Source organism: Ranitomeya imitator, chromosome 9 (genome assembly GCF_032444005.1).
Source record: "Ranitomeya imitator isolate aRanImi1 chromosome 9, aRanImi1.pri, whole genome shotgun sequence".
NCBI classification, from domain to species: domain Eukaryota; kingdom Metazoa; phylum Chordata; class Amphibia; order Anura; family Dendrobatidae; genus Ranitomeya; species Ranitomeya imitator.
The window spans coordinates 4,019,674-4,034,715 of NC_091290.1; the positions used below are offsets into that span (position 1 = coordinate 4,019,674).

Sequence of the window (15,042 nt, forward strand, 5' to 3'; positions counted from 1 at the left end):
ATGAGCCGAGTGCTGGAGGACACACGCTCAGTCACCTCCACCTAATGAGCCGAGTGCTGGAGGACACACACGCTCAGTCCCTTCCAGCTAATGAGCCGAGAATTAGAGGACACACGCTCAGTCACCTCCACCTAATGAGCCGAGTGCTGGAGGACACACACGCTCAGTCCCTTCCAGCTAATGAGCCGAGTATTAGAGGACACACACGCTCAGTCACCTCCACCTAATGAGCTGAGCGCTGGAGGACACACACGCTCAGTCACCTCCACTTAATGAGCTGAGTGCTGGAGGACTCACATGCTCAATACGTCTATGTAATGAGCTGCAGCTGATCCTGAACTTCCTCATTATGTTTAATCCATACGAAATTGCAGACAGTAACGCCATCGCTGACTGGGCGCCAGGCTCGTGTCATACCAGCACATGAGGGGAGCATAGGGTCTTTTTATTTTATCGGGGCCACACACTTAGTTCAAGCAGGGGTGGTCCTGGCCCTTTAATGTCCGAAACCTTGGTCAAAGTTATCTGAGCACACAAATCACCAAGGGTGCTCAAACTTTTGCATTGGGCCATTATCATTTTTGTAATTTTGAAGATGTAAAAGATGAAAACATCTCTATATCGTTTGCCTAAAATATAAAGGAAGATGTCGTCATTCTCCTGTTATCTTGTATCTCTCTCCCCATCTGTAACGTTCGGCTTTTAGATCATTTCACAATTCCTGTCATTTTCACCAGGGGTGCACAGACTTTCACATGCCGCAGTGTGAAGCTCGGGGGGCGACATTAAGGGGGCGTCCTCTGTGTGACAAATATTGCATTTCTCTACAGGAAACCAACGTCCTGGGCTTTAAGGGCCCCCGGAAGATGAGCGTCATCATCCCCGGCATGAACATGGAGCACGAGCGCGTCTCCATACGCCCCCGCAATGTGAGTGAGGGTCCGGGCACCATTCACCCCACAGCAGGAATCCGCCAAACCTTCATGGCGACTTTATTACAGGAACACGAAACGCTTCTCTCCCGATGGCAGAACAAGAACACGGAGAGCGTCATCGAGCTGCACAACAAGACGCCCGTCTGGAACGACGACACCCAGTCCTACGTCCTCAACTTCCACGGCCGGGTGACACAGGCTTCCGTCAAGAATTTCCAAATTATACATGATAATGATCGTAAGTTACATCCTGCACTCCAGTCACCCCCAGAGCTGCACTCACTGTCCTACTGTTACATCGTGTCTTACCCTCCAGTCCCCTCCAGAGCTGCACTCACTGTTCTGCTGTTACATGGTGTCTTATCCTCCAGTCACCTTCAGAGCTGCAGTCACTATTCTGCTGTTACATTGTGTCTTATCCTCCAGAGCTGCACTCACTATTCTGCTGTTACATCATGTCTTATCCTCCAGTCCCCTCCAGAGCTGCACTCACTGTTCTGCTGTTACATCATGTCTTATCCTCCAGTCACCTCCAGAGCTGCAGTCACTATTCTGCTGTTACATCATGTCTTATCCTCCAGTCCCCTCCAGAGCTGCAGTCACTATTCTGCTGTTACATCGTGTCTTATCCTCCAGGTCTTTTATTAAATAAAATGAAACACTTTAAATGACAATAACTGTGATACATTACAAAATAAAACACAACAGAACAGAACATAAGAACAAAGCTCCAATCAGACGACAACAAACGACAAAAGCCACAAAGTAATAAACCGGAAATGGAACAAAAATGGAGAAAGTTCATGACCTACAAATCAGGGACGAGAAAGAAAAATTCCAATAACATAAAAAAACAAAACTAAAAGACAAGAAACAAAATACTCATAACTTACGTGAATACTGTAAAAATTATAAATAATAAATAGTATAAATTCATGTAAGACCCCCGGCCCAGCTTCATTCATACTACTATACACAACCCCAACTACATTCACACCGTCCTATATACAATATTATATACAATATATACACTATAAACACATTATACTAAACCAAACACTATACAACACCACAAACACAACAAAACCCTGCTGGTCCCACTGCCGAACCTTACAGCCCCCCTTACACCACGACATTCACCCTACAACAAACCTAAACACATCACAGTGTACAACATTGACATTTGTTGTTTTTTTTTTTATTCAATTTTTTTTCCTTTTTCCATTTTTTATAATATATATATATATATATATATATATATATATATATATATATATATATATATATATATATATATATATATATATATATATACACACACACACACACACATATACATACATATATACATACATATTAACTATCCCGCCACCCCTGATCCAGCTCTGGCCACAAAGTTCAGGAATCATCCGAGCTAGGATCAGGCCCCAAAGTTTTTCCCCAGGCGGGGCCTGGGCCAGGCCAGATCAGTCTCTTATCACCGCCCCCGTTGAACCCCCCAATCCCCCCACCCAACCTTACTAAGACCCTCTATTATACACACTATATACAATATATACAATACACTATATACAATATATACATAAACCAACATCACAGAACACAACCTACATACTCACCACCCGAGGCTCAAGTTCGATGCCTGCAAACCTTCTATTCAGGGAACAGAAATACAAAACAAAAATCTAGGGTGTAAAGACATCAGCCCACCACCAGGATATAGGAGCTCTAACGGACTAAGACACCCGGAAGGAGAAACCCCTCCAGAGATGGGCCGCCCTCTGGGCACCCAGTCTTTCGCACTCCAGAGAACGCACCTTCACCAGGGCACCTAGGATGCTGCTACAAACTTCATCTACATGGAGGATTTTACTCTGCGTCGAAACTAAAACTCGTGCGTTCCACGTGAAATACCTGACCCACTGCGCTGACTAAGAATAAAGTGGCTCGGTCCCTTCTCCCGAGGTCTCTGAACGCTCCATAGGCCCACTCGGCATAGGACAGAGTAGCCAGCCGCGGCCAACCAATGGAAGCGCCCACCCTGTTGTACACCTCTGTATTAAAGGGACAATGAAGCAGGAAGTGCTCAATGCTTTCCAGCAAGGTAGCGCAAGCCTCACGGGGACAATTCCTGTCCATGGAGCTCCTGTGCTTCAAATTGTCCCTCACATACAACTTACATTGGAAGCAGTGCCAAGTCAAGTCCCAATATTTCTTGGGGATCCTGCTAGAATTTAACAAACTTAACCCAACCTCTAGATCCCGACTCGGGCAGTCCTTGAGGACCAATGGTCTCTGAAAATGCGAAAGCAAGACCCGCATGTCGAGGAGTTTCCTCGGGAGGGACCTCACTTCCCACATTCCCAGACCCCACCGGCGCATCATTTTCAGAACCGGGGTAACATAACCCAGGAGATGCCCGTGGGGTGTGCGAAGATCCTTCAATCTTCCCCCTGTCTCCCATTCCTGGAAGAAAGGCTGAAACCATCCCTTGCAGGAGAATACCCATGGAAGAGCCCTCTCTTTCCAGAGGTTTGCCACGTTAACTTTCAAAAAGGTGTTCACTAGGAACACCACGGGGTTCACCATATTCAACCCCCCTAGTCTCCTCGTGCGATAAGTGACCTCCCGTTTGACTAGGTTTAGTCTATTCCCCCATAACATCTGGAAGAACAGACTGTAGACCCGTGTCCAGAGAGGCTCCGGCAAGACACAGACGCTGCCCAGGTAGATTAGCAAGGGGAGCAGGAAAGCTTTGCACAGGTCAACCCTTTCCCTCAGGGTCAAAGACCAACCCTTCCATTGGTCCACTCTTTGGGCGACACGTTTGATTCTGCCTTCCCAGTTTTTCGTGGGGTAATCACCCTGGCCAAATTCAATGCCTAGGACTTTGGCATGTTCTTGGGGTTCTGGGAGGGTGTCCGGAAGATCAAACATGGGATCCCTGCCTCCCAGCCAGAGACTCTTACACTTGTCCTGGTTGACCTTGGACCCGGATGCCTCCGAGTAGCTCTCCACTCCTGACATCACCACCATCGCCTCCTCTTGCGAAGAAACAAAGACGGTAACGTCGTCCGCGTAGGCCACTACCCTCAGGATAGGCTCTGGCGCCAACCCGCCCATCCTCACCCCCGCCAACGGTCCACAATCAACCCTTCTGAGGAAGGGATCGATCGCAAACGCGTAAAGCAAAGGGCTAAGAGGGCAGCCCTGGCAGACACCAGATCCCACCCCAAAAGGTTGTCCAATCCACCCGTTTACCAGAGGGAAAGTCTCAGCCCCTGCGTACAAGGTCTTAAGCCAGTCCACAAACCCTCCAGGCAGACCATACCTCAAAAGAGTGAACCAGAGGTACTCGTGGTTGACCCCATCAAAGGCTTTTGCCTGATCCAGGGTCAGCAAGAACCCCTTCCAAAGGCCCGCCCTGCCCCGCTCCACGGCCTCTCGGACACCCAGAACAGCACTGATGGTGCTACGGCCAGGAACGCAACAGTGCTGGGCCTCCGAAAAAAGCCGTGGCGCAAACTTCACCAGCCTGTTGAAGAGTATCTTAGCCAAAACCTTCCTATCCACATTGAGAAGTGATATGGGACGCCAATTCTCAATGCGTGATGGATCCTTACCCTTTGACAAAATGGTCAAAGCCGACCTACTTAATGATCTCGGCAGAGTGCCCGAGGAGAGACACTCATTAAACACCTGAGTCAAGAGGGGGACCAAGGAGTCCCTAAAGGTCTTAAAGAACTCGGATGTTAAGCCATCCGGACCTGGCGATTTTTTGGGCCGGAGCCCATCGATCACCAGTCTCACTTCCTCTTTGATCGCTTCTGTCAAACCGCCCAGCGAGAGGTCAGCCCCTGGCTCAGGAACAGCTTCAGCCTGGAAAGCCGACATCCTGTCATGATCCAGTTCCTTCCTTCCCAAGAGGTGCGAGTAGTATGAACTGACGACCTCCAAGATCCCTGATCTGGACCTTCTCAGGGATCCCGTACTGTCCATCAGCCCTGTCACTATCTTACTATTCACTGACATCTTGCAGCTTCTGTAAGGGTCGGGTGAGTAGTACTTCCCGTAGTCCCTCTCAAAAACCAAAGATGCGTGCCTATCGTCCTTACACCTCATTAGCAAGGATTTCACACTGGAGATCGCCTCGCGGCTACCCCCAGTCGAGACAAGATGCTCGAGTTTCCTCCTCAGGCTCTGATACAGGCGATCCCTGTTCAGGCTTCTGAGGTTCGAGAGTTGCCGGAAGAATCTCGCCACCCGATGTTTGAACATCTCCCACCACTCAGACTTAGTGTTACTTAGGCCCAGCAGCGGTACCTGGCTCTGAAGAAATTCCTCAAAGGACCGTCTTACAGCTTCTTCCTCAAGGAGTGACGAATTCAGCTTCCAATAACCTCTTCCCATCCGAGGGGTCTCTGTAACGCTCAGAGAAAACATAATCAAACAGTGATCGGAGAATTCCACCTCCACAACCGACAACGGCGAGGAGACGGCCTCCTCCTTCAAATAAAACCTGTCAATCCTAGACCTGCACTGACTACCTCTAAAAAAGGTGAACCCCGCGTGGCCTGTGTTGTGCCGGATGTGGACATCCACCAGGCATGCCTCACTTACTATCCTATTTAGCGCAACGCAATCGTAAGCCAGCCGGTCTCCGGAACCTCCTCTATCACAGGGTCTCGTGACATTATTGAAATCCCCTCTAAAGACCACCTGCCGGCTCGAAAATAAGAAAGGTTTGATCTTCATGAAGAGACACCTGCGGTCCCACTTGGACTGGGGACCGTAGATGTTAATGAGCCGAAGCTCCTGTCCCCCCATGGAGACATCTAGGATCAAACATCTCCCCATTTCTAACTCGATCAATCGTCTGCATTCAACCACTGCGGTCTTAAAAAGGACCGCCACCCCGCTATACGGCTCGGCCGCAAGAGACCAGTAGGAGGGCTCGTGCCTCCACTCCTGCCTTGCTTTATGCATGGTTGATAGGTCGGTCAACCTGGTCTCCTGCAAAAACAAAATGTCGGCATCAAGTTGGCCGAGAAAATGAAAGGCCATGTACCTTGCCGCTTCTGACTTTATGCTGGCAACATTAATGGTTGCTAGCGTCAACGGGGTGGGTGCCGCCATCATGATTGATTGAATTAGATAGCCTTTTTCTTCCCACCCCCAACAGTTTCACCCTCTTCCTCTGACAATGATGAGTTTTTAGTGCGCTTAAGACAAACAGACTCATCCATTCTCTCCTTACATACACTCTGGCCCTTGTCTGGTGGTCCTGAGGTAGTCCCCCCCCCAGAAGGCTTTGTATTTGCCCCCTGAGAAGAAGACCCAGCGACCTCCTGAGCCCCAACATCCTTGTCCGCAACCTCTGGCCCCGGGTCCCCATCGCCCCCCTCTGGAGGGGAGTCCTGGAGGGCCCGGAACCGGTTAGAGAGATCCACCAGAGGGGGGGCGGCTGGACTTTCCAATGGCACCTGGATCAGGGCTACGGAGTCAGAGGGGTCGCACTCCAAGGAGGAGGCTCGAGGCCCGGACCCCCTCTTATCCTTAGTTGTTTTCCTGTTACCCTTTTTCTTTTGCTGTGACCACTCGCCCTCTCCCTCATCCAGACTGTCACCGGATGAAGGTTCCTGGGCAGGCATGGCGTCATTTTGCTCCTCCCTTTCAAGTCTCTTGACTTCCTCGCTCGATTCGCTGTCTTTAGGATCCTCAGCTGCAAGTGAAGCACCCGGGTCAGAGTTTAGGGTCACTACTCCCTGCCACCTGTTCCCATGGCGCTGCTCCTGCCGTCTGATATTGGATGGCGGCAGCCTGCTCCTCACCGGTTCCCTGCCTCCTCCGCCTCTGCTGGTCCCTTCACCGGCGAGATTGGTCCCGGCTTTCACCTGTCCCGCACTCGCCGCTTTCAGGACCGCATTGGCGAAGGAACGCGGACAGCGACTGAACGGGTGACCGAGGTCACCACACAAGTTACACCAAATCCTGCCACAGGTCGCAGCGAGATGGCCGAGGTCCCCACACAGTGCGCATTTCTGGGTGGTACACTGCGCACTGAAGTGTGTGGGGCTGCCGCACCTGTGACAGACCTTAGGATGCCCCCGGTAGAAAATCAAGATCCTGTCCCTCCCCAAAAATGTTGAGGAAGGGATATAGGTAATGGTTTTTCCTGAAACCTTCAATTTCACCATGAAGGTCCAGGCTCCTGACCAGATACCATGCTCATCGAGGGTCTTCTCGGGAATACCGACGATGTTGCCGTATCTTCCAACCCAGGTAGAGATGTCGACACAGGAAAGTGACTCGTTACTGGTCAAAACGGTCACCTTCCTGACCGAGTTCTGGCGGGATATTGCTACAGCGAGGAAACCCCGCCATTCGGGGCAACCCCGAGCCAGCTCATGGCGAGACCAGAAAAGCTCAAGGCCCTCCGGTCTCACGAAGCTGACATCGAAGTAGGAGGTCCCATAGGGATGGATCAAGGCAAAGATGTCATATGCCACGAAGCCCATCCCCAGCAGGAGCTCAGCAACCTTTGACCGATCAGGACAGGCATCCTTGCTTACCCACTGGAGACGGGCCACGTTCCTACGGTTACTCCTCTGCCCCGGTGTCGGCAGAGACCAGACAGTCTCTGTCCCTCTATCTCGGAAGGCGGAAAGACCGTGTCTCTCTATCCAGAAAGACAGATCAACCTCCCTCCCCTCTACATTGATGGAACTCTCCCCTCTCCTCAGGGCGTCCAGGAAGCGCTGCTGCAAGTCACCATCCTCAGGGTCACCAGACAAGGGCGCACTACTACCCCCAGCAGTGACAGCTCCTGAATAGCTTGGGGCTGAAGCCCCCGCCACCGCTGGGGGGGCAGCGGGACCACTACCTGCTTCCCCTCCACCAACACCAATAATGCTCTCCTCATTCACTCCACCACTACTCCCATCATTTGCAACACCACTACTCCCAACAGTCACTCCACCACTACTCCCACCATTCACTCCACCACTACTCCCATCATTCACTCCACCACTACTCCCATCATTCACTCCACCACTACTCCCACCATTCACTCCACCACTACTCCCATCATTCACTCCACCACTACTCCCATCATTTGCAACACCACTACCAATCACTCCACCACTACTCCCACCATTCACTCCACCACTACTCCCATCATTCACTCCACCACTACTCCCACCATTCACTCCACCACTACTCCCATCATTCACTCCACCACTACTCCCACCATTCACTCCACCACTACTCCCACCATTCACTCCACCACTACTCCCACCATTCACTCCACCACTACTCCCACCATTCACTCCACCACTACTCCCACCATTCACTCCACCACTACTCCCACCATTCACTCCACCACTACTCCCATCATTCACTCCACCACTACTCCCATCATTCACTCCACCACTACTCCCACCATTCACTCCACCACTACTCCCACCATTCACTCCACCACTACTCCCACCATTCACTCCACCACTACTCCCACCATTCACTCCACCACTACTCCCACCATTCACTCCACCACTACTCCCATCATTCACTCCACCACTACTCCCACCATTCACTCCACCACTACTCCCACCATTCACTCCACCACTACTCCCATCATTCCCCTTACCATTGCCACCACTTCCCGTCACTTTATTACCAGTATTGTCACCACCATTTCTTCCAGTGTTCTCTGCACCTTCCACAGTCACATCCATTCCTTCCTCACTTGTGTCTGGCTTCTCTGCACTCACACCTGCTGGACCGGGGGAGGGGTGCAGCACCACACCCGGTTTCCCTTGATTGGTGCTGTGTTGTGTCTCTGGAGCATCTTGCCATCCCACTGCAGCAGTTTGTACTTTATTATTCTGGGCCCGCTGCTTGTTGGGGGGCGCCGCCTGCCCCGCACCCACAGACTTCGGGGTCCTGGTGTCACGTTTGGGCGCTGGAGCACTCTGTCCCCCCGTCACTGCAGGGCGCCCAGTGTTCCCTGCAGATGATTTTTCCTGCTTTTTTTTTCCTTTTTGGACTCGCTGCTCTCCTGTCGCAGCCGCATGCCTCTTCTCTGTTGAGGCGCACTGCGCCCCTGTCACAACAGTGCGCCCCCCTTTCGCCGCACCAAGTTTCTCGGACCTGCCCCCCACAGCCCCGGCGTCGGCCGGCTCAGCCGTAGTGAGCAGGGATGGAGTCTGCCCACACCGTCCCCCTTTCGCAACGGCGTGGACATCCCCCTCGCACCCCTCAGCCCCGGTGATAACCGGCTTAGCCGCAGAGGGCAGGGAGGCAAACTCCTCGGGGTCCCCTATGTCCGGCGCCGTGAGTACCTCCACAGCCTCGCCCCCTGCACTGTTCCCCGCACAGACGGCAGCACCGCCGGACGTCCTCCTCCTCTCCCCACCTTGCCTATGCCCCGAACCCACTGCAGAACCCGTGCCTTTAGGTTTGGTGGGGTTTACACAGGAGGCGGCAGGTGTAACATTATCCATCAGTACATATCTGTAACTCACCACCTCCCGTGCGGTCTCCTTCGTCTTCTTCTTCTTGGTTTCCTCTGCTGGGTCGTCCTCACCAAAGGAAAAGCGGTCCAGGTTCACTGGAGACTCCAGCTGTCGGATCTCCTGTAGCAGACCGCCCTCCTCCTCTTCCTCCTCTAGCAGACCGCCCTCCTCCTCTTCCTCCGCTGACAGTCCAGCCTGTGCTGTCGGAGTCCTCTGCCGTGCCGGGAGGCCGCTCCCCTGTTGTCGGATCTGCGACTCACTCTCCCGGCTGGTTCCAGCTTGTAGGACTCCAGTCACAGCCACGTCGTCCTCCTCCTCCTCCTCGTCGTCGCTTAGGACGCCGGCTGGCGGCTCTCCTGAGATATTTAACCCCTTCATTTCTGAGAACCGCCGCTGGTTCTTAAACTTCTCCAGGAAGGGACCTGCGCTTTTCTCAATCCCCTCCCGGAGGAGCACTAACCGGACCACCTCATCTCTGAGGGCTCTGAACCTCTGGGAGGTCGCGGGTTTCTCTTTGCTAGAGGCTTGGGTGTTCAGGATCCGCGCCACCCGCAGCTCCTCCTTCAGCCCGGTCAGTGCTTTGCCGGCGTCCTCGTACTCACGTAGCATGGCGACCACTCGGGAGGAGAAGGTACTCGAGGACTCGCCGGAGCTCCTCTCCCCCCAGGATGTTCCTCTCCTTCCTGGGGCCTGGGGCGCCCCTGTCTCCCTCTCTGGGCGGACGATGAGCCGTCTCAGGGTTGGTGTAGGTGGGTATGGTTCTTCTCACCTGTCCTGACCTCCTCAGTCCCTCTTGGGCCGGTTGCTGCTGCTGCTCTCTGTCCCCCGCCGGCACAGACCGGGGAACAGAAGCCTGGGAAGCCATGCCGGCCTCCCAGGAAGCCTGCCTCTCCCTGGGGAGAAGAGAGGCCGACTCTGGGCCTCCTGCTGGAAGTGCTGGAGCTCACAAGACAGGTGCTGCTCCTAGCAGGGTGTGGCTGATTGTGGGCACATATCCTCCAGTCACCTCCAGAGCTGCACTCACTATTCTGCTGCTACATCATGTCTTATCCTCCAGTCACCTCCAGAGCTGCGCTCACTATTCTGCTCTTACCTGATGTCTTATCCTCCAGTCACCTCCAGAGCTGTGCTCACTGTTCTGCTGTTACATCAGGTCTTATCCAACAGAGCTGCAGTCACATATCTGAATTTTGTTTCACAATTTTTTTTATATAATTTTGTAACAATGTTTTGCATTTATAGTTTTGCTAATTGTTACTTTATGTTATATACTGTAGTCAGATCCAGAGCTGCATTCACAAGCCAGCAGGCTGCCCACCGGAATCTGAGATGTATTCCCATGATGCCCGTTCTCTGCAGAGCATTGTGGGGTGGTTTCTTCTGTAGCAGAAAACTGCCTGGTGCAGACACTACATCTCCCATAATGTAGTATTGCTGACCATGAGATGCCCCTCTGGGGCCGGCGCAGTGATGTCACTTCCGGTGAACACTTCAGCCACTCAGATTCGCAGTGCTTTACCCTGTCAGCATGTATGCAGCATAATAAATCTACAGGGGGCAGCAGTGAGAATAGAGTGCCTGCAGCCAGAGGAAGCTAGGAGAATTGTGAGTACAGCTCTGGACATCCATAGTAAAGTGCAGCTAGCTGATTGGCTGCGGGGCTCTAAGGCTGCCCCGTGGCCTGTGCTCACCCCGAGCGTTCCCTGCGCTCAGCCTGAACTCACCCTGTATGCTCCCTGATCTCACTCTGCGACTACGCTGATCTCACCCTGCGCACACCCAGCTCTCTCCCTGATCTCACCCAGCGCTCTCCCTGATCTCACCTTGCACGCACCCTGCGCTCACCTCGATCTCACCCTGCCCTCACCTCAATCTCACCCTGCCCGCTCCCTGATCTCACCCTGCCCTCACCTCGATCTCACCCTGCTCGCTCCCTGATCTCACCCTGCCCTCACCTCGATCTCGCCCTGCCCGCTCCCTGATCTCACCCTACCCTCACCTCGATCTCACCCTGCCCTCACCGTGATCTCACCCTGCGCTCTCCCTGATCTCACCATGCACGCACCCTGTGCTCTCCCTAATCTCACCCTGTGCGCTCCCTGATCTCACCCAGCGCTCTCCCTGATCTCACCCTGCACCCACCTCGATCTCACCCTGCGCTCTCTCCGATCTCACCATGCATGCACCCTGAACTCACCTCGATCTCACCCTGCCCTCACCTCAATCTCACCCTGCCCGCTCCCTGATCTCACCCTGCCCTCACCTCGATCTCACCCTGCTCGCTCCCTGATTTCACCTTGCCCTCACCTCGATCTCGCCCTGCCCGCTCCCTGATCTCACCCTACCCTCACCTCGATCTCACCCTGCCCTCACCGTGATCTCACCCTGCGCTCTCCCTGATCTCACCATGCACGCACCCTGTGCTCTCCCTAATCTCACCCTGTGAGCTCCCTGATCTCACCCAGCGCTCTCCCTGATCTCACCCTGCACCCACCTCGATCTCACCCTGCGCTCTCTCCGATCTCACCGTGCATGCACCCTGCACTCACCTCGATCTCACCCTGCCTGCTTCCTGGTCTCACCCTGCCCTCACCTCGATCTCACCCTGCCCGCTCCCTGATCTCACCCCGCCCTCACCTCGATATCACCCTGCCCTCTCCGTGATCTCACTCTGCTCTATCCCTGCCTTCCCCCTGATCTCACCGTGCACGCACCCTGCGCTCTTCCTGATCTCACTGTGCACTTTCCCTGATCTCACCGTGCACGCACCCTGTGATCTCACTCTGCTCTCTCCCTGCCTTCCCCCTGATCTCACCCTGCCATCTCCCTGATCTCACCCTGCACGCACTCTGTGCTTTCCCTGATCTCACCCTGCGCTCTTCCTGATCTCACCGTGCACGCACCCTGCACTCTCCCTCATCTCACTGTGCACTCTCCGTGATCTCACCGTGCACGCACCCTGCGCTCTCCCTGATCTCACCCTGCGCTCTCCCTAATCTCACCGTGCACGCACCCTGCGCTCACCTCGATCTCACCCTGCCCGCTCCCTGATCTCACCCTGTCCTCATCTCAATCTCACCCTGCCCGCTCCCTGATCTCTCCCTGCACTCACTTCGATCTCACCCTGCCCTCTCCGTGATCTCACCCTGTGCTTTCCCTGATCTCACCCTGCCCTCACCTCGATCTCACCCTGCCCGCTCCCTGGTCTCACCCTGCCCTCACCTCGATCTCACCCTGCCCGCTCCCTGATCTCTCCCTGCCCTCACTTCGATCTCACCCTGCCCGCTCCCTGATCTCACCCTGCCCTCTCCGTGATCTCACCCTGCGCTCTCCCTGATCTCACCCTGCACTCACCTCGATCTCACCCTGCCCTCACCTCGATCTCACCCTGCCCGCTCCCTGGTCTCACCCTGCCCTCACCTCGATCTCACCCTGCGCTCTCCCTGATCTCACCCTGCACTCACCTCGATCTCACCCTGCTTCTCTGTCTTGCAGCGGATTACATCGTCATGCAGTTTGGTCGGGTGGCGGAGGACGTCTTCACAATGGACTACAACTACCCGATGTGCGCGCTCCAGGCCTTTGCTATTGCACTGTCCAGCTTTGATAGTAAACTGGCGTGCGAGTAATGGCCACGCCGAGGCCACCGTCTTACCCTCCTGGCCGGACAGTGAGCCTGTATGTGTGTATTGTGGCTGGACACCAGCGCGCCTCGTGTCCTCGCAGCCGCTTTCGCTGGAGAAGTCGCTTTGTAAATAGGCGTGAGGTCACTCGCTGCGGAGGAAAACGCGTTTGTGAAACTTTCCTTCCGCGCTCAACTCCGGATTCTACAATCGTGGAAATTGTCATTTTATTTTTGTATTTGTTTCTATTGAGGCCGGTGGTGGGGGAGGGGTGATCGGACCCACCATTCCCCACGATAGTGGCGGCGCCCCCCACTGGCAGCAGCTTGGAGAGGGATTTTCTGCTTTCTAGTTTACTAATGGCAACTGCACAGATCGTTACTAACACGCCGCCACTGACCTATGGAAGCACAAGGGGCAGCAGAACGGGGCGCTCTGCCCAATCACAAGGAGGATAGGTTACTATTCACAAGGGGCAGCAGAACGGGGCGCTCTGCCCAATCACAAGGAGGATAGGTTACTATTCACAAGGGGCAGCAGAACGGGGCGCTCTGCCCAATCACAAGGAGGATAGGTTACTATTCACAAGGGGCAGCAGAACGGGGCGCTCTGCCCAATCACAAGGAGGATAGGTTACTATTCACAAGGGGCAGCAGAACGGGGCGCTCTGCCCAATCACAAGGAGGATAGGTTACTATTCACAGGGGGCAGCAGAACGGGGCGCTCTGCTCAATCACAAGGAGGATAGGTTACTATTCACAGGGGGCAGCAGAACGGGGCGCTCTGCTCAATCACAAGGAGGATAGGTTACTATTCACGGGGCAGCAGAACGGGGCGCTCTGCTCAATCACAAGGAGGATAGGTTACTATTCACAGGGGGCAGCAGAACGGGGCGCTCTGCCCTATCACAAGGAGGATAGGTTACTATTCATGGGGGGCAGCAGAATGGGGCGCTCTGCCTAATCACAAGGAGGATAGGTTACTATTCACAGGGGGCAGAACGGGGTGCTCTGCCCAATCACGGGAAAGATCAGATACTGTCTCCCAATTTCTGCTGTCGTGACTTTATGCAATAGGTGATCGGACCCCTGCCCATCTCTAAGTGGTGGTTCCGTGTCCTTGTCACCTTCAAGATCTCTGCTTGCTTTCAGTGATCAGTGTCATAGGCCGGCCTCACACTCAGCGTATAAAAATACGGTCTGTATTTTACGGCCGTAATACGCCCCAAAATTTAAAAAATGGTGATCCGTCAGTACTCCGTAGGCAGGGTGTGTCAGCGTATTTTGCGCATGGCATCCTCCGTATGTAATCCGTATGGCATCCGTACTGCGTGTTTTTCTCGCAGGCTTGCAAAACCGACATACGGCTATACAATGGATCCATGTGTAAAAAAATTGTAAAACATATATACTGTCATTTTTTATATATATATATATATATATATATATATATATATATATATATATATATATATATATATATATATATATAATATTTCATCCAGCGCGAGACAGCTTAAAAGCTGGTAATTCAATTACCGGCTTTTGCTATCTCCTTCCTAAACCAGACACGATATGAGACATGACTACATACAGTAAACCATCTCATATCACCTTTTTTTTTTTTTTGCATATTCCACACTACTAATGTCAGTAGTGTGTATGTGCAAAATTTGGGCGCTCTATTAAAGGGTTAAATCGCGGAAAAAATTGGCGTGGGCTCCCGCGCAATTTTCTCCACCAGAGTCGTAAAGCCAGTGACTGAGGGCAGATATTAATAGCCTAGAGAGGGTCCATGGTTATTGCCCCCCCCCCAGCTAAAAACATCTGCCCCCAGCCACCCCAGAAAAGGCACATCTGTAAGATGCGCCTATTCTGGCACTTGGCCACTCTCTTCCCATTCCCGTGTAGCGGTGGGATATGGGGTAATGAAGGGTTAATGTCACCTTGCTATTGTAAGGTGACATTAAGC

General features: G+C 53.2%; 1 protein-coding gene across 4 annotated transcripts in view; it reads left to right on the forward strand.

The window, feature by feature from the left end:
• Positions 1 to 14,510, forward strand: part of TUB (TUB bipartite transcription factor) — a 158,061-nt gene extending 143,551 nt beyond the window's left edge. For all 4 annotated transcript variants that reach the window (XM_069738359.1, XM_069738362.1, XM_069738360.1 and 1 more), the window contains 3 exons: positions 831 to 929; positions 1,002 to 1,173; positions 12,944 to 14,510. In XM_069738359.1, the coding sequence (XP_069594460.1) occupies positions 831 to 929; positions 1,002 to 1,173; positions 12,944 to 13,077 (405 nt within the window). In that variant the 3' untranslated portion in view covers positions 13,078 to 14,510. The remainder of the gene's footprint in view (positions 1 to 830; positions 930 to 1,001; positions 1,174 to 12,943) is intronic.
• The last annotated feature ends 532 nt before the right edge of the window (positions 14,511 to 15,042 follow it).